Raw genomic sequence first — 24,448 nt, forward strand, 5'->3', positions numbered from 1 at the left:
ACAACAGACATTGAATATCCCTTTGATCATGGTGAAGTAATTAATTATACTTTGGATGGTGTATCAATACAACAAAAATACAGGTGTCCTTCCTAACTCAGTTGCCGGAGAGAATGGAAACCGCTCAGGAATTTCACCATGATGCCAATGGTGACTTTAAAACAGTTAGAGTTTAATGGCTGTGATAGAAAACTGAGGACAGAACAACATAGTTAATCCCCAATACTAACCTAAATGACAGAGTGAAAAGAAGGAAGCCAGTACACAATACAAGTATTCCAAAACTGCTAGCAATAAGGCATTTAAAACCCCATGTCTAATATCCTGAATAGAAAGCGTTGTTTGGGGCAAATCCAACAAAACATCACCGAATACCACTTCATATTTTCAAGCATTGTGGTGGCTGCATTATGTTGTGGGTATGCTTGTTATTGGCAAGGACTAGGGTGTGTTTTAGGATAAAAAGAAATGGAATAGAGCTAAGCAGAGGCAAAATCCTAGAGGAAAACCTGATTGTCTGCTTTCCACCAGACAATAACCTAAAACACAGGAGTTTCTTTCATTACAAGATTGAACATTAAAACTTTAATCAGCTTGAAAGTCTATAGCCACATTTGAACATGTCTGTATGGCAGTGGTTGACAACCAACTTCAGAGCTTGAATAATTTTTTAAAGAATTCACAAATATTGTACTATCCAGGTGTGCAAAGCTGAAATTACTGACTCTGAACATAATACTTAAGTAAATTAGAAATGTATGTATTTCATGTAATTAATTAGCTAAAATATCTAAACGTGTTTTCACCTTGTCATTATGGGGTATTGTGTAGATGGATGAAAAAAAATATTTAATCCATTTTGAATTCAGTCTTTGACAACAAAATGTGGAATAAGTCAAAAGGGTATGAATACTTTCTGAAGGCACTATGTACATATTTATCGAAATCAACCAAATGCCTTAGTTCATGGTAAATCTTCCAAAAAGAAAAACACATTTATTAAAAAAGACCTTTATTTAAGACATTCCTGAATGTCAGCTGCAATTAGAGTGGTATTCAAAGAACAATAAAAAGACCTTGTGACAAACATGAAAAAATATTCTTTCAAACAAATACAGGAAAAAATAAAAAATACACTAGCTACCAACCCAGAAATCTGATTTGAGAGTTGCACACCTATTACTTCCATATTGATTCATAATCCTCCAAAGCAGTCACAGGCAAGGGCAGGAACAACAACAAAAATATCAGAACATCAAATTCAAGACATGTAGTGTTAACTTTAAGGGAGCATAACACCATCCATCTTAAGAACATTAAATATACACACATCCTAATGTGTTCTCGTTGCATCTGGGTCTGTTCAGAGATGTAAGGTGTGTACAATAGAGTTACATAGCATTAAAACAAGTATGTAGGCTACAACAGCAGAGAGGCTACTCGTCATCATCCTCATCGTCATCTTCCTCATCATCCTCTTCTTCGTCGTCAGCAGCTGCGGAGGAGGCCGTATCCACTCTACCATTGGTGCGGTATGAGGCGATATCCTGTGTAACAACAATTATTTAGAGCCTGACCAATATGCTTTTCTGGGATCCAAGACATCTGCAGACATACCGTTTTACAGCGGGAAAATTAAAAAGCAATTTTTCCCACACGGAATTCTCATATTGCCATCCAAAAGAACAATTGTCCAAGAAAATGCTTAAAACGTTACATTGTGACATGAGAATGGTCACATGTGTTTAGATAAGCATTAGATTCCCTTTTCCCCCCCCATCCTATTTATTTAATATCAGTGGAATTGTCTGCACCCATCTTATATCTGCAACCATCTTATTCAAATAAATTGTCACTGCATCGTGATCAGGAAATCAGACGTTTGTATATCAACTTCAATTTTAACAAAGCCCTTACTCACCTTGTCGTATTTCTCCTTCAGCGTGGCGGCCTTCTTCTCGTACGGCTTCTTCTCCTCAGCTGCAGAGCTGTTCCACATCACTCCCAGCTTCTTAGCAGTGTCTCCAATGGACAGGCCTGGGTGCTCATTCTTTATCTTGGCCCGGAAGTCAGCACAAAAGATGAAGAACGCAGACCTGAGAAACAAAAACAAACGCATGTCAATTCAAAGGGAAGTTTAATTCACCTCTATAATTGCTATCCAGTCTAGCTGCCATGCAAACCTACGGTGGTCTCTTGGGGGCATTAGGATCCTTGAACCTCTTCTTTTTCTGGCCATTGGGTGGGATGTAGTTCTTCATTTCTCTCTCGTAGCGGACCTTGTCTTGCTTCGCCATGTCTTCAAACTTGCCTTTTTCTTTAGGAGACATGGGCTGGATATAGAGGTATAAATTCAGATTACATATCTACATGGCCACCGCTAGACTGTCCACAAGGTCACTCAAGTGTAACAAAACATACTATGGTGGAAATATAGCCATAATCATTCTAAGTATATACCAGAAACATGTCACAGTAATTCACTGTTGTGTAATGCTACCTTCCATCGCTCTGAGCATTTCTTGGAGAACTCAGCGAAGTTGACACTGGCTTCGGGGTGTTTCTTCTTATGCTCCGCCCTGCAGGTCTGCACGAAGTAAGCATATGACGACATCTTGCCTCTCGGTTTCCTAGGATCTTTCCCCATGGTGACTTGTGTAGGTCTAGTAGGAGAGATACAGTAGATACAGTTTCAAAAACATAAAGCCAAATTTGTCACCCTGAGCTTTGGCCATATTAAATGAGTGTCCCTCCCTAGCTGCCCATAACAAATCATGGGGGTTGGAGGTACACGTCGCGACCTTTCTTGCAAATAAACATTTGTAATCACTAATAATGCTAACTAAATGCAAAACATATTTTTATACTGTTTGCAACTAATTAACGGTGCGATTGTGCAGAGGGTTGATGTGCTGTCGCTAGCTACAAAGGCAGTTCTTCGAATCCAGCCCCCTCAACATATAGTTACTAGCTAGCCATCATGGATCCATCCCATTGTTGTGTCGTAGGTAACGAACCGTAGCCTTGCAGTGTGCTAGCGAACCGTTATAGCTAACGTGTTAGTGTTGTTACGTGTTAGTGTTGCTAAAAACTCAATCGAGACTGAAAATCTGACTCGTATCACATGGGACAAAACAAGTACGTTTACAGCCAAGAAAATCGAGATGCTCTCTGTTAACGTTACCTAACGTCAGCGCAGCAGCCAAGCTTGCTTGTTAGCCACGGCTAGCCAGCTAGCTATAGCAAAAATAACTAACGTTAGGTAGCTCTCTAGATGTACTCAAATATAGCTCGATAGATGTCTGGCTTCCATGAGTTTGTAAAAGCAACTAACGTTACTGAAATCGTTTTAGGTGGTGCCTGAAAAAGGGTGGTTGTTCGCTGTCTTTGTTAGCCCCCCATTTCCATAGCTAGTTAACAAGCTAATGTTTTATGAATGCTCAGCATAATACACACATTTCAACTAAAATAAATAATTGCCATGTTCTTATTTCCAATAACTCGCTAAATATTTTAGCTAATATTTGTGGTGTTAATACATACCCTAAGTTAGCTAGCCAGCTGCCTCAACAAACAACAATGGGACGGTGATTAATATTCCGCCAGAAGTACAAACAATCCCGTCACTTTCGTATGGTAATATTAAATCCTTCAAAATAAAAGCCCACAATTGAAATGTGGATCTTCTTAGTTGGGGCTTTAGTCAGGTGGCCAGGGTTCCGGTCTAGAAGTACCGTTTCGACAGCTCAAAGACAGCGAACAACCACCCCTTTTCAGGCACCACCTAAAACAACAGATATACTTTTGAATTTCTCTCTATTAACTACTCATTTAATCTGAAGTGCATCAATCTTCCAACTCGACTTCCCACGAAACGCCAGATATTTTTTTCTCTCTGATCCAATATGTAATTAATATACAGCGAATGGAGTTGGTGGAGTTAGGAGTCACCAGCACTCTGTATAAAACCAGTTGGTCAGCACAATAGACCAAATTATGTTTTGCAGACTCTATTGCGTAATTCTAATTACATATATTTGTATTTGATTAAAAGTATACTTCGTTAAATATAGCCAATACAATAGCTTCAACATATCAGTATGTGTGTAAATTTTCTAAAGAAATGCTGGTATAAATAATACAATATTACAAATAAAAGTATGTCAACTTATCCATACATTTTTTTCAAAGGTGGTTGCAATGCTGTGAAAAACAGGTGTACTGCACTAGAGTGTAGCTTCATCTAAAATAAGGAGGAACGACAACAAGGTTCTAGTTTCAGCATTTTTTACTAGCCTAGTCTGTGCATGTTATACGTAGGTACGAATACCCATAAGGGCCTTCCTACTACATCTTCCCCTCTCCAATGAAGAAGAATTCAACATTCAGAACCACTGAAGCATAACTGAAATATAATTTGGAACCAGTATTATTCTCTTAACATGCTACTTCACATTCTGAAACAGCATGAAAGCATTCAATTACACAGTCTCTTTTTGCAGGGTATGGTCCTCAACAATATGTATTCTATTCATGCCACTGGTGGCTTCACATCCCTTTTTGGCGAGCTTGTGGCTCTGTGAGAATGCTTTTTGGGCGAGCTTGTGGCTCTGTGAGAATGCTTTTTGGGCGAGCTTGTGGCTCTGTGAGAATGCTTTTTGGCCGAGTTTGTGGATTTGTGAGAATGCTTTTTGGGCGAGCTTGTGGCTCTGTGAGAATGCCTTTTGGGCGAGCTTGTGACTTTCTGAGAATGCTTTTTGGGCGAGCTTGTGGCTCTGTGAGAATGCCTTTTGGGCGAGCTTGTGGCTCTGTGAGAATGCTTTTTGGGCGAGCTTGTGGATTTGTGAGAATGCTTTTTGGGCGAGCTTGTGGCTCTGTGAGAATGCCTTTTGGGCGAGCTTGTGACTTTCTGAGAATGCTTTTTGGGCGAGCTTGTGGCTCTGTGAGAATGCCTTTTGGGCGAGCTTGTGGCTCTGTGAGAATGCCTTTTGGGCGAGCTTGTGGCTCTGTGAGAATGCCTTTTGGGCGAGCTTGTGGCTCTGTGAGCATTCTCTCCTTCCCCCTCTTTTTGTGTCTTGTCTGTGGCCTCCTCAGCCTGTGTGGCTGGTAGATCTGGAAGAGCTCTGAGGTGTGTTTTGTTCCTCCGTACCTCCTCTGAGCCTGTGTCCACCATATAGGAACATGGGGCATCCGCTTTTCTCAGCACTATTGCTGGTGTCTTTGAGTTTGTAATCCACACACGTTGACCTTCTGTAACTTTGGTCTCTCCGTAGCACGGTGTCTCTGATTAAAGTCTCCAGTTTGTGTTTGCTTCAGCCGTTTGTCCCTCTCAGCCAAGGCCTTCCTGTTAGGTCATTGAGATTTAAACTGAGCCAGCGAGACAGGCAATGGGGAGTGCAGCCTCCTGCCCATCAGGTGCTCGGCAAGTGACGGCCCACGATGCAGTGTAATTCTGTAAGCTAACAGAGCCCTGTATGGATCCTTGTTGTTTTTCAGCAGTCCCTTGACTGTTTTCACAGCTCTCTCTGCCTCACCATTGCTCTGTGCATGGTAGGGGCTACTGGTCACGTATGAAGTCATATTCTGCAAAAGCAGAAAAGGAGCTCACGGAGAACAGCGTTATCTGTAACCAAAAATGTACTGATAACACCATCTGATGTGGTTATGGGTGTCTTTGCTATTTCAATGTATCTTGAATAGTAATCTACCACTAGCAGATAAGAGTAATTTTTCCAATAGAACATATATATCTGCCCCTACCTTTTGCCATGGCCATCATTGGTTCAGAATGACAATGACAAGGATGACAGTGTCGATATTCCCAAAGGTGAGCCTTTCTTTGCAGGGGGACTCTTATTATATATTTTTAAATGTTGCACCCTGCGATCGTGCTGCCACCATAATATCCTGCTGCTACGAGAACGGCAATGGGACGATGCTTGTCAGCTTTGATCAGCGGTCTTTTCGCTGGTTCCATACATTGTGGCTCCTACTGGCTGCCGCCAACTGCTTCGGGCGCTTGCTTTCCACAGTTCTTAGTGGAGATGTCGAAGAATTCCATGCATTCATTAACCATCACAGTGCGGCCTATGTAGGCCTGTTGTATATTTATGAAATCATTATTTATTAAAGTGATTGTCTCTATAACCTGTTAATTCATATGCCTTGCGACCGTGATACATATGTGTAAAGGCCGAGACAATAAGAAGACGCAGTGGCAGAATAAATTCAACCACATCTTGGTTTTTATCACAAAACCGCATAGCAAACTCTGTCTGGTGAGGTCCAGAAAGCAAATTGCATGTGCAGTAACAGTTACATGACCTATACAGCATGGTCCCGAAACACAAATGTTCCTGCAATTTCTTGACCACTAAACAACTATTGATGTAGAACCATATAGAGTTACCACAAGTTGCAAAGAAAACAGGAGCTGCCTTCACTATTCCAGCACCATTTCAACATCATCAAATAATGTCTGCTCAGTCTAATACAGTGGCAACTAAAATACACCAAAAACAATTTAGTCCAGTCAACGTATGCTAAATATAATGTGTCTGTCTATGGTTCTGATTTCTGTGTGTGCATGTGTGTGTGCATACATGTTTGTGCAAGTAGAAAAACATGTTGACTCACCCTCCTTGTAGAGAAACGCCAATGTCATCCTCCTCTCTTTCATGCTGATGAATCACTCTGTCATACAGTACACACATTACATTTTTGTTGTCCTTGGCTACCTGGCTAAAATGATTGCTCACTAGCCCAACTTCCATTCATGGGCAATGTTAGCTAGTTAACATTAGCCTTCTACATCAAGCTACATATTGAACTTCCATCCTCTCAGGCCAAGGGGCAGATCAATGTATGCATTAATTTTTGGATCAGAATCACCTTTATAATCATTGGCTAGTACAAAGAATTAAGTAAAATCCCCAAATCCAAAAGTCCAAATCCCTATCTACATCCATGGCTAATGTAGGAAAGGGACAATTTTAGATAGCTGGATAGCTAGCCATTGGAGGAAAACAAGGAAAACATTTGATAGGAGTGATGCCAAATCCAAGCTGGCTTCCATTGATACTTTTTTTTGGTGCGCCAGGACCATTCACAGTTGAGCTCGCTCACTTTAGCTCAACACTGATTAGATCATTTTTAATACTTTTTGTAGTCAAGGGAGGCCAGATGCTTGCTGGCTTCTCTTGCCTTCAAGGGAAGCCAGCTTGGATTTGGCGTCACTCCTATAAAATCCCATTGAGAGCATACTTCATTGACAGAAAAACTTGAATTGTTGCATCTTTTTGTGTTGTTGAAAAATGTCGCCGGAGAGGATGTCAGACTTTTTATGTGCCCACAGCCTATTGTGTTTTTTTGTTTGTTTATTTGCATTGTCTGTAACCTATTTTTGTATTTTTTTTTAACATAATGTTGCCGCTACCGTCTCTTATGACCAAAAATAAGTTCTAGACATCAGGAATGCGATTACTCACCACAGACTAGCAGAATCCTCTTTTTCCTTTCACGACTCTAATGAGTCCGACGCGAAGAATACACCGCTTCCTCGGGAACAGGCCCTGATCCCCGTGGTCTGTGTGAAGAGGAGGTGGAGAAAGAAGGGGCGAAGGTCGGGCTGCCTTCTGAGAATTCGTAGGTGATCGAATAAACCCCCACTTCCCTCCATTCTGCTAGCAAACGTGCAATCTTTGGACAATAAAATCGAAGAGTTATGCGGAAGATTAAACTACCAACGGGACATTAAAAACTGTAACATCTTATGCTTCACAGAGTCGTGGCTGAATGATGACAACATCAACATACAGCTGGCTGGTTATGATGTATATGATGTACTGGCAGGACAACGGCGTCTGGTAAGACCAGGGTCGGCGGCCCATGTATTTTTGTAAACAACAGCTAGTGCATGATATCTAAGTAAGTCTCAAGATATTGCTCGCCTGAGGTAGAGTATCTCATGATAAGCTGTAGACCACACTACCTACCGAGAGAGTTTTAATCTATATTCTTTGTAGCTGTTTACATACCACCACAGTCAGAGGCTGGCACTAAGACAGCATTGAATGAGCTGTATTCCACCATAAGCAAACAAGAAAATGCTCACCCAGAGTCGGCGCTCCTAGTAGCCGGGCACTTTAATGCAGGGAAACTTAAATCCGTTTTACCAAATTTCTATCAGCATATTAAATGTGCAACCAGAGGGAAAAGAACTCTGGACCACCTATACTCCACACACAGACGCATACAAAGCTCTCCCTCGCCCTCCATTTGGCAAATCTGACCATAATTCTATCCTCCTTCCTGGAGAATAAACCCTCTTCCTCAGAGCTGCCCATGTCCCTTAATGTTGATGATGTGGTTGTTACTGACAAGAAGCACACGACTGAGCTCTTTAATCATCACTTCATTAAGGCATGATTCCTATTCCTATTTCCTGCCTCTTTGCTCGTCCAACATTTCCTCATCTCCCACCCCTTCTAATGTGACTATCCCCAATGCTTCTCCCTCTTTTTCCCCTGCCCCGCTACAAAGTTTCTCCCAGCAGGCAGTCACTGAGTCCGAGGTGCTAAAGGAACTCCTTAAACTTGACCCCAAAGAACCATCTGGGTGGTTCTCAGGGTCTAAACAATCTGGATGGTTTAGACCCTTTCTTCTTTAAGGTTGCTGCTCCCTATAATCACCAAGGCTATCTCCAACCTTTTTAATCTCTCTCCTCTCTGGGGGGGATCAAGCTGATCCTAACTGTTATAGGCCTATTTCTATTTTGCCCTGTTTATCAAAAGGGTTGGAAAAACATGTCAATAATCAACTGACCGGCTTTCTTGATGTCTATAGTATTTTCTCGGGTATGCAATCTGGTTTCCGATCAGGTTATGGATGTGTCACGGCAACCTTGAAGGTCCTCAATGATGTCACCATTGCCCTTGATTCTGCTATTTCTATATTTATTGACTTGGCCAAAGCTTTTGATACGGTAGACCGTTCCATACTTGTGGGCAGGCTAAGGAGTATTGGTGTCTCTGAGGGGTCTTTGGCCTGGTTTGCTAACTACCTCCCTCAAAGAGTGCAGTGTATAAAGTCAGAAAATCTCCTGTCTCAGTGTCACGTTCTGACCTTTATTTCCTTTGTTTTGTATTTATTTTAGTATGGTCAGGGTGTGAGTTGGGTGGGCAGTCTATGTTTGTTTTTCTATGTTTTGGGGTATTTCTATGTTTTCGGTCTAGTATGGTTCTCAATCAGAGGCAGGTGTCATTAGTTGTCTCTGATTGAGAATCATACTTAGGTAGCCTGGGTTTCACTGTGTGTTTGTGGGTGATTGTTCCTGTCTCTGTGTTTTGCACCAGATAGGGCTGTTTTTTTCCCCCACGTTTATTGTTTTGTAGTGTTCATGTTTATCTGTTTTTATTAAACATGAATCAATATAACCACGCTGCGTTTTGGTCCTCCTCTACTTCACCACAGGAAAACCCTTACACTCAGCCACTTCCTGTCACCAAGGGTGTACCCCAAGGCTCAATCCTAGGCCCCACGCTCTTCTCAATTTACATCAACAACATAGCTCAGGCAGTAGGAAGCCCTCTCATCCATTTATATGCAGATGATAGTCTTATACTCAGCTGGCCCCTCCAAGGATTTTGTGTTAAATGCTCCACAACAAAGCTTTCTTAGTGTCCAACAAGCTTTCTCTACCCTTAACCTTGTTCTGAACACCTCCAAAACAAAGGTCATGTGGTTTGAGAAGAATGCCCCTCTTCCCACAGGTGTTATTACTACCTCTGAGGGTTTAGAGCTTGAGGTAGTCACCTCATACAAGTACTTGGGAGTATGGCTAGACAGTGCACTGTCCTTCTCTCAGCACATATCAAAGCTGCAGCCTAATGTTAAATCTAGACTTACATTTACATTTACATTTAAGTCATTTAGCAGACGCTCTTATCCAGAGCGACTTACAAATTGGTGCGTTCACCTTAAGACATCCAGTGGAACAGCCACTTTACAATAGTGCATCTAAATCTTTTAAGGGGGGTGAGAAGGATTACTTTATCCTATCCTAGGTATTCCTGAAAGAGGTGGGGTTTCAGGTGTCTCCGGAAGGTGGTGATTGACTCCGCTGTCCTGGCGTCGTGAGGGAGTTTGTTCCACCATTGGGGGGCCAGAGCAGCAAACAGTTTTGACTGGGCTGCGTGGGAACTGTACTTCCTCAGTGGTAGGGAGGCGAGCAGGCCAGAGGTGGATGAACGCAGTGCCCTTGTTTGGGTGTAGGGCCTGATCAGAGCCTGGAGGTACTGAGGTGCCGTTCCCCTCACAGCTCCGTAGGCAAGCACCATGGTCTTGTAGCGGATGCGAGCTTCAACTGGAAGCCAGTGGAGAGAGCGGAGGAGCGGGGTGACGTGAGAGAACTTGGGAAGGTTGAACACCAGACGGGCTGCGGCGTTCTGGATGAGTTGTAGGGTTTAATGGCACAGGCAGGGAGCCCAGCCAACAGCGAGTTGCAGTAATCCAGACGGGAGATGACAAGTGCCTGGATTAGGACCTGCGCTGCTTCCTGTGTGAGGCAGGGTCGTACTCTGCGGATGTTGTAGAGCATGAACCTACAAGAACGGGCCACCGCCTTGATGTTAGTTGAGAACGACAGGGTGTTGTCCAGGATCACGCCAAGGTTCTTAGCGCTCTGGGAGGAGGACACAATGGAGTTGTCAACCGTGATGGCGAGATCATGGAACGGGCAGTCCTTCCCCGGGAGGAAGAGCAGCTCCGTCTTGCCGAGGTTCAGCTTGAGGTGGTGATCCGTCATCCACACTGATATGTCTGCCAGACATGCAGAGATGCGATTCGCCACCTGGTCATCAGAAGGGGGAAAGGAGAAGATTAATTGTGTGTCGTCTGCATAGCAATGATAGGAGAGACCATGTGAGGTTATGACAGAGCCAAGTGACTTGGTGTATAGCGAGAATAGGAGAGGGCCTAGAACAGAGCCCTGGGGACGCCAGTGGTGAGAGCGCGTGGTGAGGAGACAGATTCTCGCCACGCCACCTGGTAGGAGCGACCTGTCAGGTAGGACGCAATCCAAGCGTGGGCCGCGCCGGAGATGCCCAACTCGGAGAGGGTGGAGAGGAGGATCTGATGGTTCACAGTATCGAAGGCAGCCGATAGGTCTAGAAGGATGAGAGCAGAGGAGAGAGAGTTAGCTTTAGCAGTGCGGAGGGCCTCCGTGATACAGAGAAGAGCAGTCTCAGTTGAATGACTAGTCTTGAAACCTGACTGATTTGGATCAAGAAGGTCATTCTGAGAGAGATAGCGGGAGAGCTGGCCAAGGACGGCACGTTCAAGAGTTTTGGAGAGAAAAGAAAGAAGGGATACTGGTCTGTAGTTGTTGACATCGGAGGGATCGAGTGTAGGTTTTTTCAGAAGGGGTGCAACTCTCGCTCTCTTGAAGACAGAAGGGACGTAGCCAGCGGTCAGGGATGAGTTGATGAGCGAGGTGAGGTAAGGGAGAAGGTCTCCGGAAATGGTCTGGAGAAGAGAGGAGGGAATAGGGTCAAGCGGGCAGGTTGTTGGGCGGCCGGCCGTCACAAGACGCGAGATTTCATCTGGAGAGAGGGGGGAGAAAGAGGTCAGAGCACAGGGTAGGGCAGTGTGAGCAGAACCAGCGGTGTCGTTTGACTTAGCAAACGAGGATCGGATGTCGTCGACCTTCTTTTCAAAATGGTTGACGAAGTCATCTGCAGAGAGGGAGGAGGGGGGGGGGGAGGGGGAGGAGGATTCAGGAGGGAGGAGAAGGTGGCAAAGAGCTTCCTAGGGTTAGAGGCAGATGCTTGGACTTTAGAGTGGTAGAAAGTGGCTTTAGCAGCAGAGACAGAAGAGGAAAATGTAGAGAGGAGGGAGTGAAAGGATGCCAGGTCCGCAGGGAGGCGAGTTTTCCTCCATTTCCGCTCGGCTGCCCGGAGCCCTGTTCTGTGAGCTCGCAATGAGTCGTCGAGCCACGGAGCAGGAGGGTTGGTTGACTTGGTTTCCTCTATCGTAATCGCTCCTCTTTCACCAAGCTGCCAAACTAACCCTGATTCAGATGACCATCCTACCTATGCTAGATTACGGAGACATAATTTATAGATCGGCAGGAAAGGGTACTCTCGAGCGGCTAGATGTTCTTTGCCATTCGGCCATCAGATTTGCCACCAATGCTCCTCATAGGACACATCACTGCACTCTATAATCTTCTGTAAACTGGTTATCTCTGTATACCCGTCGCAAGACCCAGTGGTTGATGCTTATTTATTAAACCCTCTTAGGCCTCACCCCCCCTATCTGAGATATCTACTGCAGCCCTCATTCTCCACATACAACACCCGTTCTGCCAGTCACATTCTGTTAAAGGTCCCCAAAGCACATATATCCCTGGGTCGCTCCTCTTTTCAGTTCGCTGCAGCTAGCGACTTGCACGAGCTGCAACAAACACTCAAACTGACAGTTTTATCTCAATCTCTTCATTCAAAGACTCAATCATGGACACTCTTACTGACAGTTGGGGCTGCTTCGTATGATGTAATGTTGTCTCTACCTTCTTGTCCTTTGTGCTGTTGACTATGCCCAATAATGTTTGTACCATGTTTTTGTGCTGCTACCATGTTGTGTTGCTACCATGTTGTCATGTGGTGTTGCTTCCATGCTGTGTTGTCATGTTTTGTTGTTATGTTGTCTTAGGTCTCTCTTTATGTAGTGTTGTGTCTCTCTTGTTGTGATGTGTGTTTTGTCCTATATTTATATTGTATTTTTGTTTTTATTTTATCCCAGGCCCCCGTCCACGCAGGAGGCCTTTTAGTAGTCCGTCATTGTAAATAAGAATTTGTTCATAACTGACTTGCCTAAAAACATACAATACGAACTGGAACAGCAGACAGGAAACACAGGGATAAATACACTGGGGGAAATCAGCTACACCTGGAGGGGGTGGAGACAATCACAAGGACAGGTGAAACAGATCAGGGCGTGACAGTTACTTCATAGTTTTGATGTCTTCCCTATTATTCCACAATGTAGAAAATAGTACAAATAAAGAAAAACACTTGAATGAGTTGGTTTGTCCATACTTTTGACTCGTACTGTATGTCAAAATGAAACAGACTGCTGAGTAATTTATTATGGACTTGACACTGAAATGTCAGTCGTAATTACGGTCAAATTGCAGACCCGCTGATACGAGATAGAATTGTCATGGGGGTGAGAGACAAGTTAATTGGTGAAAATGAATTGACACTATAAAGAGCAATACAGATGTCAAGCTAGACAGGTGACTCAGAGTTGCATACGGTCAATGGACAGAGGTATTCGTAGTGACACCGTACGAAAAGTGGAGTATGTTAGCAAAGGAAGAGCTACAGCTAAATGGCTAACTGCAAAGGACAGCACCGACAGCAGTCAGCAGCACACTTCAGGGAACCAGCCCTCGTGCGGCAGCTGTGGAGGAGAGTACAGACCTTGCCAGTGCCCAGTATATAGAAAAGAGTGTTACAACTGTGGCATGAGTGTTACAACTGTGGAACCACTTCGCACTCAAATGCAGGCAGCGGAGACAACAAAATACAGTACACTGTGTCAATGAGGACCAGGACAACAGCAGTGACAACAGAGTACAGTGAGGGGTCTTTAGATGACCTCTTTGTGGGAACAGTCGCACTTGCAGGACCAGACAAGGACTGGACTGCTACCTACACGAGTAATGGACCGACATTGTGTTCAAACTTGACACTGGAGCACAGACTGAATTGTTACCGTTACAGGTAAAACCAGTGGTGAACACAAAACAAAGGAGAAGACTGAAAGCTTACAGTGGTGAAGCAATTACCACTTCAGGCACATGCACATTGGTGCTGGAGGTAGATGATGAATCTCACAAGGTTCAGTTTGACATAGTAAAGGGAGAAAAAACATGTCATGTAACTTACTGGGTCTAGTGAAACGGGTTCATACAGTGAATGGTGAAAAGACTAATGTTGAGGATGCATATGCTGATGTTTTTCAGGGAATAGGAAAACTCAAGGTTAGAGCAGCCAAATACTGTAGACCAGTGATCCATGCACCTAGAAAGGTACCATTATCACTAAGAGACCAGCTAAAAGCAGAGTTACAGAGGCTAGAGGCCTTAGATATCCTAGACAAAGTAGAAGAGCCTACTGAATGGATCCACTCACTAGTAGTAGTTGACAAGAAAGATGGCTTGCTCGGACTGTGTATGGGATCCAAAAGAGCTCAACAAGTATGTAAAAAGGAACACTTTCAGCTGCCTACCAGAGGGGAGATATTTGAGAACATATTAAGAGCTAAATACTTCTCAAAGGGAGACGCCTCCTCAGGGTTTTGGCAGTCCAGTCTCGACAAGGAGAGTACAAGGCTTTGTACTTTCAATACTCCTTTTGGTAGGTACTCCTGTTTATTCTCACTTCAGCAACAGAAGTCTTTCATAGGACAGTCCAACAGATATTTGAGTGTGCCAGGCACAAAAGTGTACACTTTTATTTAATTTGATTTAACTAGGCAAGTCAGTTAAGAACAATTTCTTATTTTACAATTACGGCCTACCCCGGCCAAAACCTCCCCTAACCCAGATGACGCTGGGCAAATTGTGCTCTGGCCTATGGGACTCAGATCACGGCCAGTTGTGATACAGCCCGGGATCAAACCAGGGTCTGTAGTGATGCCTCTAGCACTGAGATGCAGTGCCTTAGACCACTGAGCACTAAACTGATTTTATTTGATAAAATCTTCATTTGGGCTAATCTTCCAAGAGTCCTTAAACATACAGTTTCTAATATGGTCACATGTTCACTTATAACACACATATTGACATATTGACCAAATAAATACTCTAACAGTCTAAAATAGTAGATTCCTTCAACTACCACAGTCCTGTACAACCTTCCAATGTATTATATTTAAATGGTTCTAAAGTACTGTTTGAATTTATATATTGAAAGGTTTCTGGTTTGCTCAGATAAATTGTTCAATTTCTTTATTGCTCTGTTCTTTTGTCTATTTCCTGGTAAATATTTAGCTATCCTTCTGATCATGCATGCAGTTAATTATATCTATATATTTTTACATAAATGACTTATTTGAGATGACCATGATAAGCAGTTGTCTGGCTGCACTCCTAGTAGTTTGGTTTCTGCCACTTCCTCAATTTGTACTCCCCCATAATTGTATGCTGTGTTGGCCTTTTCCTGGAGGAACAGACCAACTTAACCTTGGTTTTCTTGGTGTTCAAAACTAGTTTGCTTTGGTAAACCCACTCCCTGATATTTCCCAGAGTTTGCTGTACCTGTTGAAACAATTGTCTTGCTGTATAACTTGTAGTATCCTCTGCAAATATAGTAGCTTGAGTTACATAAGAAAGGTCTATAGTAAAGAAATGGCCCAAGGTAGCTGCCCTGCGGTATTCCACAGTTTAAAGCATGAGGGGAAGAAAACAACCCATCGATTATAGGTTTACTGTTTTCTGTCAGTTAGATATGACTGCACCCAATTCAATGCTGCCTCCTTAAACCCATAATACAATCATTTTGTCAATGATTTAATGATCCACTAAATCAAATGCTTCACTAAAATCTGGACAATGGCTTGTTTGGAAGAATGGGTGTTTACATTATCGCTCAGTAAATACATTTTCATTGTAAATAAATCTGCTAAATGATTGTCAATATGAGCTGGTTTTGTTATTGTTCTCTCATCAACCTCCACACTAGATGGGCGTGATGAGATAGATGTACCAAGTAAGACAATAACTGTATTCCATACCTTTGTAGAGTAATTTTTATAATCAATAAAATAATTCTTTATTACGATTTAAGTTAATGGCATAATTACGTAGTGATCTATGATTCTGTTAATCTATTTCTAGTTTAGATTCTTAGACATGGTTAACTATGTGGGCAAATATGTACCTAATTTGGCAACTCAAACGAGTCAGATGAGAAGTGTACTGTGTAAAACTACAGAGTGGTGTTGGAACAGAAAGAGTTGGAGCAGCTGAAGGCATTAATCATGCATGCTCCAGTACTGAGGTTCGGTGCAAAACCAAAGACACAGGATATGCCTCTAAAGCAGGTTTAGGTGAAGTGTTGTTGCAGAAATGTGGCACTAGATGGCACCCACTAGATGGCATATGCCTCTAGAGTGGGATATTGTTATCCACATCAGTACCAACGATGTTAGGATGAAACAGTCAGAGGTCACCAAACGCAATATAGCTTCAGAGTGTAAATCTGGTAGAAAGATGTGTCGGCATCGAGGAATTGTCTCTGGCCCCCTCCCAGTTAGGGGGAGTGATGAGAGTCTCACAACTCAATCGCTGGTTGAAAACTGTTTTCTTCCCATCCCAAAAGATAGAATTTGTAGATAATTGTCCCTCTTTCTGGGACTCACCCACAAACAGGACCAGGCCTGGCTTGCTGAGTAGTGACGGACTCCATCCTAGCTGGAGGGGTGCTCTCATCTTATCTATTAACATAGACAGGGCTCTAACTACTCTAGCTCCACAATGAGATAGGGTGCAGGCCAGGCAGCAGGCTGTTATCCAGCCTGTCAGCTTAGTGGAGTCGGCCAATAGCACAGTCAATGTAGTCAGCTCAGCTATCCCCATTGAGACTGTGTCTGTGCCTCGATCTAGGTTGGGCAAAACTAAACATGGCGGTGTTCTCCTTAGCAATCTCACTGGAATAAAGACCTCCTCCATTCCTGTCATTATTGAAAGTGATTATGATATCTCACATCTCAAAATAAGGCTAGTTATTGAAAGTGATTATGATATCTCACATCTCAAAATAAGGCTAGTTAATGTTAGATCCCTCACTTCCAAGGCAGTTATAGTCAATGAACTAATCACTGATCATAATCTTGATGTGATTGGCCTGACTAAGACATGGCTGAAGCCTGATGAATTGAATGTGTTAAATGAGTCCTCTCCTCCTGGTTACGCTATTGACCATATCCCCCGCACATCCCGCAAAGGTTGCTAACATTTACGAAAGCAAATTAAAACATTTAAAAATTACTGCGTTTTCGTCTTTTGAGCTTCTAGTCATGAAATCTATCCCTCATGGGCCATATACAGCATTCCTCACTGAGTTCCCTGACTTTGTAGTCATGGCAGAAAATATTCAAATTTTTGGTGACTAATATTCACATGGAAAAGTCCACAGACCCACTCCAAAAGGCTTTCGGAGCCATTATCGACTCAGTGGGTTTTGTCCAACATGTCTCCGGACCAACTCACTGGACCCAGTTTTGTCCCGTGGAATAAATATTGTAGATCTGAATGTTTTTCCTCATAATCCTGGACTATCAGACCACCATTTTATTATGTTTGCAATCACAACAAATAATCTACTTAGACCCAAACCAAGGATCATCAAAAGCCGTGCTATAAATTCTCGGACAACCCAAAGATTCCTAGATGCCCTTAAAAGACTCCCTCCACCTACCCAAAGACGTCAGAGTACTAAAATCGGCTAACCACCTAACTTAGGAACTAAATGTAGCCTTGCGTAATACCCTAGATGCAGTCGCACCCCTAAAAACAAAAAACATTTGTCATAAGAAACTAGCTCCCTGGTATACATAAAATACCCGATCCCTGAAGCAAGCTCCCAGAAAATTGGGACGGAAATGGCACAACACCAAACTGTAAGTCTTCCGACTAGCTTGGAAAGACAGTACCGTGCAGTATCGAAGAGCCCTCACTGCTGCTCGATCATCCTATTTACCCAACTTAATTGAGGAAAATAAGAACAATCACAAATTTACTGTCGCAAAGCTAACTAAAAAAGTAGCATTCCCCAAGAGAGGATGGCTTTCACTTCAGCAGTGATAAATTCATGAACTTCTTTGATGAAAAGATCAAGATCATTAGAAAGCAAATTATGGACTCCTCTTTGAATCTGTGTATTCTCCAAAGCTCAGTTGTCCTGAGTCTGCACAACACTGCCAGGACCTAGGATCAAGGGAGAGACTCAAGTTTTTTAATAATATATCTTGGCACATTGATGAAAATAGTAATGGCCTCTAAACCTTCAAGCTGCATACTGGACCCTATTCCAACTAAACTATTGAAAGAGCTGCTTCCTGTGCTTGGCCCTCCTATGTTGAACATAATAAACGGCTCTCTATCCACCGGATGTGTACCAAACTCACTAAAAGTGGCAGAAATAAAGCCTCTCTTGAAAAAGCCAAACCTTGACCCAGAAAATATAAAAAACTAAATCAGCCTATATCGAATCTCCCATTCCTCTCAACATTTTTTGAAAAGCAGCAACTCACTGCCTTTCTGAAGACAAACAGTGTATATAAAACACTTCAGTCTGGTTTTAGACCCCATCATAGCACTGAGACTGCACTTGTTAAGGTGGTAAATGACCTTTTAATGGCATCAGACGAAGGCTCTGCATCTGTCCTCGTGCTCCTAGACCTTAGTGCTGCTTTTGACACCATCAATCACCACATTGTTTTGGAGAGATTGGAAACCCAAATTGGTCTACACGGACAAGTTCTGGTCTGGTTTAGATCTTATCTGTCGGAAAGATATCAGTTTGTCTCTGTGGATGGTTTGTCCCCTGACAAATCAACTATGCATTTCGGTGTTCCTCATGTTTCCGTTTTAGGACCACTATTGTTTTCACTATATATTTTACCTCTTGGTGATGTCATTCGGAAACATAATGTTAACTTTCACTGCTATGCGGACAATACACAGCTGTACATTTCGATGAAACATGGTGAAGCCCCAAAATTGCCCTCCCTGGAAGCCTGTGTTTCAGACATAAGGATGTGGATGGCGGCAAATGTTTAGCTTTTAAACTCGGACAAAACAGAGATGCTAGTTCTAGGTCCCAAGAAACAAAGAGATCTTCTGTTGGATCTGACACTTAATCTTGATGATTGTACAGTCGTCTCAAATAAAACTGTGAAGGACCTCTGCGTTCCTCTGGACCCTGATCTCTCTTTTCACGAACATATCAAGACTATTTCATGGACAGCTTTTTTCCATCTACGTAACATTGCAAAAATCTGAAACTTTATGTCCAAAAATGATGCAGAAATCCATGCTTTTGTCACTTCGAGATTAGACTACTGCAATGCTCCGGCTACTCAGATAAAGCACTAAATAAACTGCGGTTAGTGCTAAACACAGCTGCTAGAATTTTGACTAGAACCAAATAATGTGCTAGCCTCTCTACACTGGGTTCCTGTTAAGGCTAGGCCTGATTTCAAGGTTTTACTGATAACCTACAAAGCATTACATGGGCTTGCTCATACCTATCCCTCCGATTTGGTCCTGCCGTGCATACCTACACGTACGCTACGGTCACAAGACGCAGGTCTCCTTATTGTCCCTAGAATTTCTAAGCAAACAGCTGGAGGCAGGGCTTTCTTCTACAGAGCTCCATTTTTATGGAACGGTCTGCCTATCCATGTTAGAGATGCAGACTCAGTCTCGACCTTTAAGTCTTTATTGAAGACTCATCTCTTCAGTAGGTCCTATTATTGAGTATAGTCTGGCACAGGGGTGTGAAGGTGAACTGAAAGGCAATGTCTCTGCCTTTCCGGGTCCCCTCTCTCCACTGGGATTCTCTGCCTTTAACCCTATTACGGGGGCCGAGTCACTGGCTTACTGATGCGTGATCTACCTGTCCGGGTTGGCACCCCCCTCAGGTTTGTGCCGTGGGGAGTTCTTCGTGGTCTATACTCGACCTTGTGTCAGGGTAGTAAGTTGGTGGTTGAAGATATCCCTCTAGTGTTGTGTGGGCTGTGCTTTGGCAAAATGGATAGGGTTATATCCTGCCTGGTTGGCCCTGTCCGGGGGTATCGTCAGATGGGGCCACAGTGTCTCCCGACCCCTCCTGTCTCAGCCTCCAGTATTTATGCTGCAGTAGTTTGTGTCGGGGGGCTAGGGTCAGTCTGTTATATCTGGAGTATTTCTCCTGTCTTATTCGATGTCCTGTGTGAACTTAAGTATGCTCCCTCTAATTCGCTCTCTCCCCTCTCCCTCCCCCTCCCCTCCCTGAGGACCTGAGCCCTGGAGCCATGCCTCAGGACTACGTGAGAAATTCCATGTGTTAATCTATGGTACAACAGTGTGGGACAAAACTATTGCAAAGAAGGGTCTAACATACACACCACCAAGGGTACAGAGACTGTTTTTAAAACTTCAGAAATATGACCTAACTTGTGTACAGGCCAGGGAAAGAATTGTTAGTGGCAGACACATTGTCCAGAGCTTTTGACAGCTCAGGACCAAACCAGATATATGAGCAGGACGAGACCATACATGTAAGCCTTATCAGAAAGAGTTGCCCAGTCTCAGATGAAATGTGGACAGTTATTTCATGTGCTACTGCAGAAGAGGAGTGTTAGCAAATGGTGATTCAAGCCATAACATGCGAGTGGTCTGTACAAGCTATACCATACCCATATGACCAATACAGGGATGAGCTATCTGTTAGGGATGCACAATATATCGGTGAGCATATCGGAATCAGACGATATTAGACAAAAATGCCAACATCGACCCGATGTCTAGTTTAACGCCGATGTCGAAAACCAGTGTCAAAGCTGAAGTGCATACCCATATAACGTAGGTGGGTGATGTAATGACGCCACGAAAAATACAGAGCTACATGTGCAACACAGCATTCCTCACCTAGCCCACAATGTCTGCGGTGAAGATCTATTTTGAACTTTCAAAGGAAGATAACAAAAAGGCATTATGCAATATTTGTGCTGCTATTATTTCCCGAGGTGGGGAGAAAGTAAAATCTTTCAATACCACAAACCTAATTACTCATTTGAAAGCGCATCACCCCCAGATGTTCAGTGACTACTTTGAACAAAAGCATAAAATTACTAAGCGCACACTTCCAACAACTAAACAAGTTCAAGTCTAGCAGTCACTTGAAAGAGTAAGAACATTTCAGCGAGACAACTCAAAGGTGAAATCTATTAACGCCAAGATAATGGAATTAACTCCCCTTGACAATCAACCGTTCTCTGTCATGGATGATGTTGGTTTACGCCGACTGGTCGAGCACCTCGAGCCCCGATACACACAACCAAGTAGGCACTACTTTTCAGATTTTGCCCTACCGAAGTTACAAAGTATTGTTGAATCGCACATCCACGAGCTACTTCAAATCAAATCAAATCAAGTTTATTTGTCATGTGCGCCGAATTCAACAGGTGTAGACCTTACAGTGAAATTCTTACTTACAGGCTCTAACCAATAGTGCAAAAAATGTATTAGGTGAACAATAGGTAGGTGAAGAAATAAAAACAACAGTAAAAAAGACAGGCTGTATACAGTAGCAAGGCTATAAAAGTAGCGAGGCTACATACAGACACTGGTTAGTCAGGCTGATTGAGGTAATATGTACATGTAGATATGGTTAAAGTGACTATGCATATATGGTGAACAGAGAGTAGCAGTAGTGTAAAAGAGGGGTTGGCGAGTGGTGGGTGGGACACAATGCAGATAGCCCGGTTAGCTAATGTGCAGGAGCACTGGTTGGTCTGCCAAATTGAAGTAGTATGTACATGAATGTATAGTTAAACTATGCATATATGATTAACAGAGAGTAGCAGCAGCGTGAAAAGAGGGGTTGGGGGGAGGCACACAATGCAAATAGTCCGGGTAGCCATATGATTACCTGTTCAGGAGTCTTATGGCTTGGGGGTAAAAACTGTTGAGAAGCCTTTTTGTCCTAGACTTGGCACTCTGGTACCGCTTGCCCTGAGGTAGTAGAGAGAACAGTCTATGACTTGGGTGGCTGGGGTCGTTGACAATTTTTAGGTCCTTCCTCTGACACCGCTTGGTGTAGAGGTCCTGGATGGAAGGCAGCTTAGCCCCAGTGATGTACTGGCCGTACGCACTACCCTCTGTAGTGCCTTGCGGTCAGAAGCCGAGCAATTGCCGTACCAGGCAGTGATCCAACCAGTCAGGATGCTCTCGATGTTGCAGCTGTAGAACCTTTTGACGATCTCAGGACCCATGCCAAATCTTTTTAGTTTCCTGAGGGGGAATAGGCTTGTCGTGCCCTCTTCACGACTGTCTTGGTGTGTTTGGACCATTCTAGTTTGTGGTTGATGTGGACACCAAGAAACTTGAAGCTCTCAACCTGCTCCACTACAGTCCTCCTTTTCATGTAGTCCACAATCATCTCCTTAGTCTTGGTTACGTTGAGGGATAGGTTGTTATTCTGGCACCACTCGGCCAGGTCTCTAACTTCCTCCCTCTAGGCTGTCTCGTCGTTGTCGGTCATCAGGCTTACCACTGCTGTGTTGTCTGCAAACTTAATGATGGTGTTGGAGTCATGCCTGGCCATGCAGTCGTATGGTGAACAGGGAGTACAGGAGGGGACTGAGCACGCACCCCTGGGGAGCTCCAGTGTTGAGGATCAGCGTGGCAGATGTGTTGCTACCTGCCCTCACCACCTGGGTGCGGCCCGTCAGGAAGTCCAGAGGTGTTTAGTCCCAGGATCCTTAGCTTAGTGATGAGCTTTGAGGGTACTATGGTGTTGAACGCTGAGCTGTAGTCAATGAATAGCATTCTCACATAAGTATTCCCTTTGTCCAGGTGGGAAAGGGCAGTGAGGAGTGCAATAGAGATTGCATCATCTGTGGATCTGTTTGGGCGGAAAGCAAATTGGAGTGTGTCTAGGGTTTCTGGAATAACGGTGTTGTTGTGAGCCATTACCAACCTTTCAAAGAACTTCATGGCTACGGACGTGAGTGCTACGGGTCTGTAGTCATTTAGGCAGGTTGCTTTTGTGTTCTTGGGCACAGGGACTATGGTGGTCTGCTTGAAACATGTTGGTATTACAGACTCAATCAGGGACATGTTGAAAATATCAGTGAAGACATCTGCCAGTTGGTCAGCACATGCCCGGAGCACACGTCCTGGTAATCCGTCTGGCCCCGCGGCCTTGTGAATGTTGACCTGTTTTAAGATCTTACTCACGTCGGCTACGGAGTGCGTGATCACACAGTCGCCCGGAACAGCTGATGCTCTCATGCATGCCTCAGTGTTGATTGGCTCGAAGCAAGCATAGAAGTGATTTAGCTCGTCTGGTAGGCCTGTGTGTGTTGTCTGGTAGGCCCGTCTGGTTGGCCCGTGCAGCTCGCGGCTGTGCTTCCCTTTGTAGTCTGTAATAGTTTGCAAGCCCTGCCACATAAGACGAGCGTCGGAGCTGGTGAAGTATGATTCAATCTTAGCCCTGTATTGACACTTTGACTGTTTGATGGTTCGTCGCAGGGTATATCAGGGTTTCTTGTAAGCTTCCGGGTTAGAGACCCGCACCTTGAAAGTGGCAGCTCTACCCTTTAGCTCAGTGCGAATGCTGCCTGTAATCCATGGCAATTTATCACAATATACTCTACTTCAGGCGAGCAAGAATCTAGAGACTCCTTAGATTTCGTGCACTAGCTGTTGTTTACAAATGTGTACAGACCAACCCCCCTCGTCTTACAGGAGTGTGCAGTTCTATCTTGCCGTTGCAGCATATATCCCGCTAGCTGAATATCCATGTTGTCATTCAGCCACGATTCCGTGAAACATTGGATATTACAGTTTTTGATGTCCCGTTGGTAGGAAATTAGTGATCGTACCTCGTCTAGTTTCTTGTGCAATGATTGCACGTTGGCGAGTAGTATTGACGGTAACGGCAACTTTCCCACTCGCCTTTTCCGGGTCCTGACCAGGCATCCGGCTCTTTGTCCTCTCTACCTGCGTCGCTTCCTCTTGCAAATAACAGGGATGTCAGCCCTGTCGGGTGTTTGGAGAATGTCTTCTGCGTCTTGCTTGTTGAAGAAAAAATCTTCATATATTCCGAGGTGAGTGATCGCTGTCCTAATATACAGAAGCTCTTTTTTGCCGTAAGATACGGTTGCAGAAACATTATGTACAAAATAAGTTACAAATAACGCGAAAAACACATAATAGCACAATTGGTTGGGCGCCCGTAAAACTGCTGCCATTTCTTCCGGCGCTATGGGCATCGCTGTTATCAGCTTCACGACTGACATTTGGAAAAGTCTGGCATGGATAAAATGTAAACTTCTGAAGATGCAGACATATTTGCAAGAGCAAAAATAAAGGAGGCTTTAAAATACTGTAGTGACACCTAGGAACCTCATCAGGAGGTTGGCTTTGGTTTGAAGTTAGCTGCTTTGACTATAGCAGACAAATTTGTTTGTATCAGATTTTGAAATCTATCAAAATAATATTTGGAAAAGCAACTCCGGTCTGCCCCACAACTTCAGTCTGCCCCACAACCCCAGTCTGCCCCACATAATCAATGTATTATTGATGCTCGGCCATTGATGCTCGTATTCACTTGTCCGGCCTCTTTGTCACGTCTACTCCCGCTCCTCCCCTCCAGTGTTCCACGTCGCA

At 43.7% G+C, this 24,448-nt stretch overlaps 1 protein-coding gene across 1 annotated transcript; it reads right to left on the reverse strand.

Moving 5' to 3' along the window:
- Positions 1-995: 995 nt before the first annotated feature.
- On the reverse strand, positions 996-3,651 carry LOC115137171 (high mobility group protein B1-like). The gene is made up of 5 exons (XM_029673295.2): positions 3,544-3,651; positions 2,501-2,663; positions 2,188-2,333; positions 1,922-2,096; positions 996-1,547 (listed from the first exon to the last, which is right to left on the reverse strand). Exons 2-5 carry the CDS (start codon positions 2,645-2,647, stop codon positions 1,437-1,439), a joined length of 579 nt encoding a protein of 192 aa, XP_029529155.1. The 5' UTR covers positions 2,648-2,663; positions 3,544-3,651; the 3' UTR covers positions 996-1,436.
- Positions 3,652-24,448: the final 20,797 nt, after the last annotated feature.

Source organism: Oncorhynchus nerka, linkage group LG11 (assembly GCF_034236695.1).
Source record: "Oncorhynchus nerka isolate Pitt River linkage group LG11, Oner_Uvic_2.0, whole genome shotgun sequence".
Lineage (NCBI taxonomy): Eukaryota > Metazoa > Chordata > Actinopteri > Salmoniformes > Salmonidae > Oncorhynchus > Oncorhynchus nerka.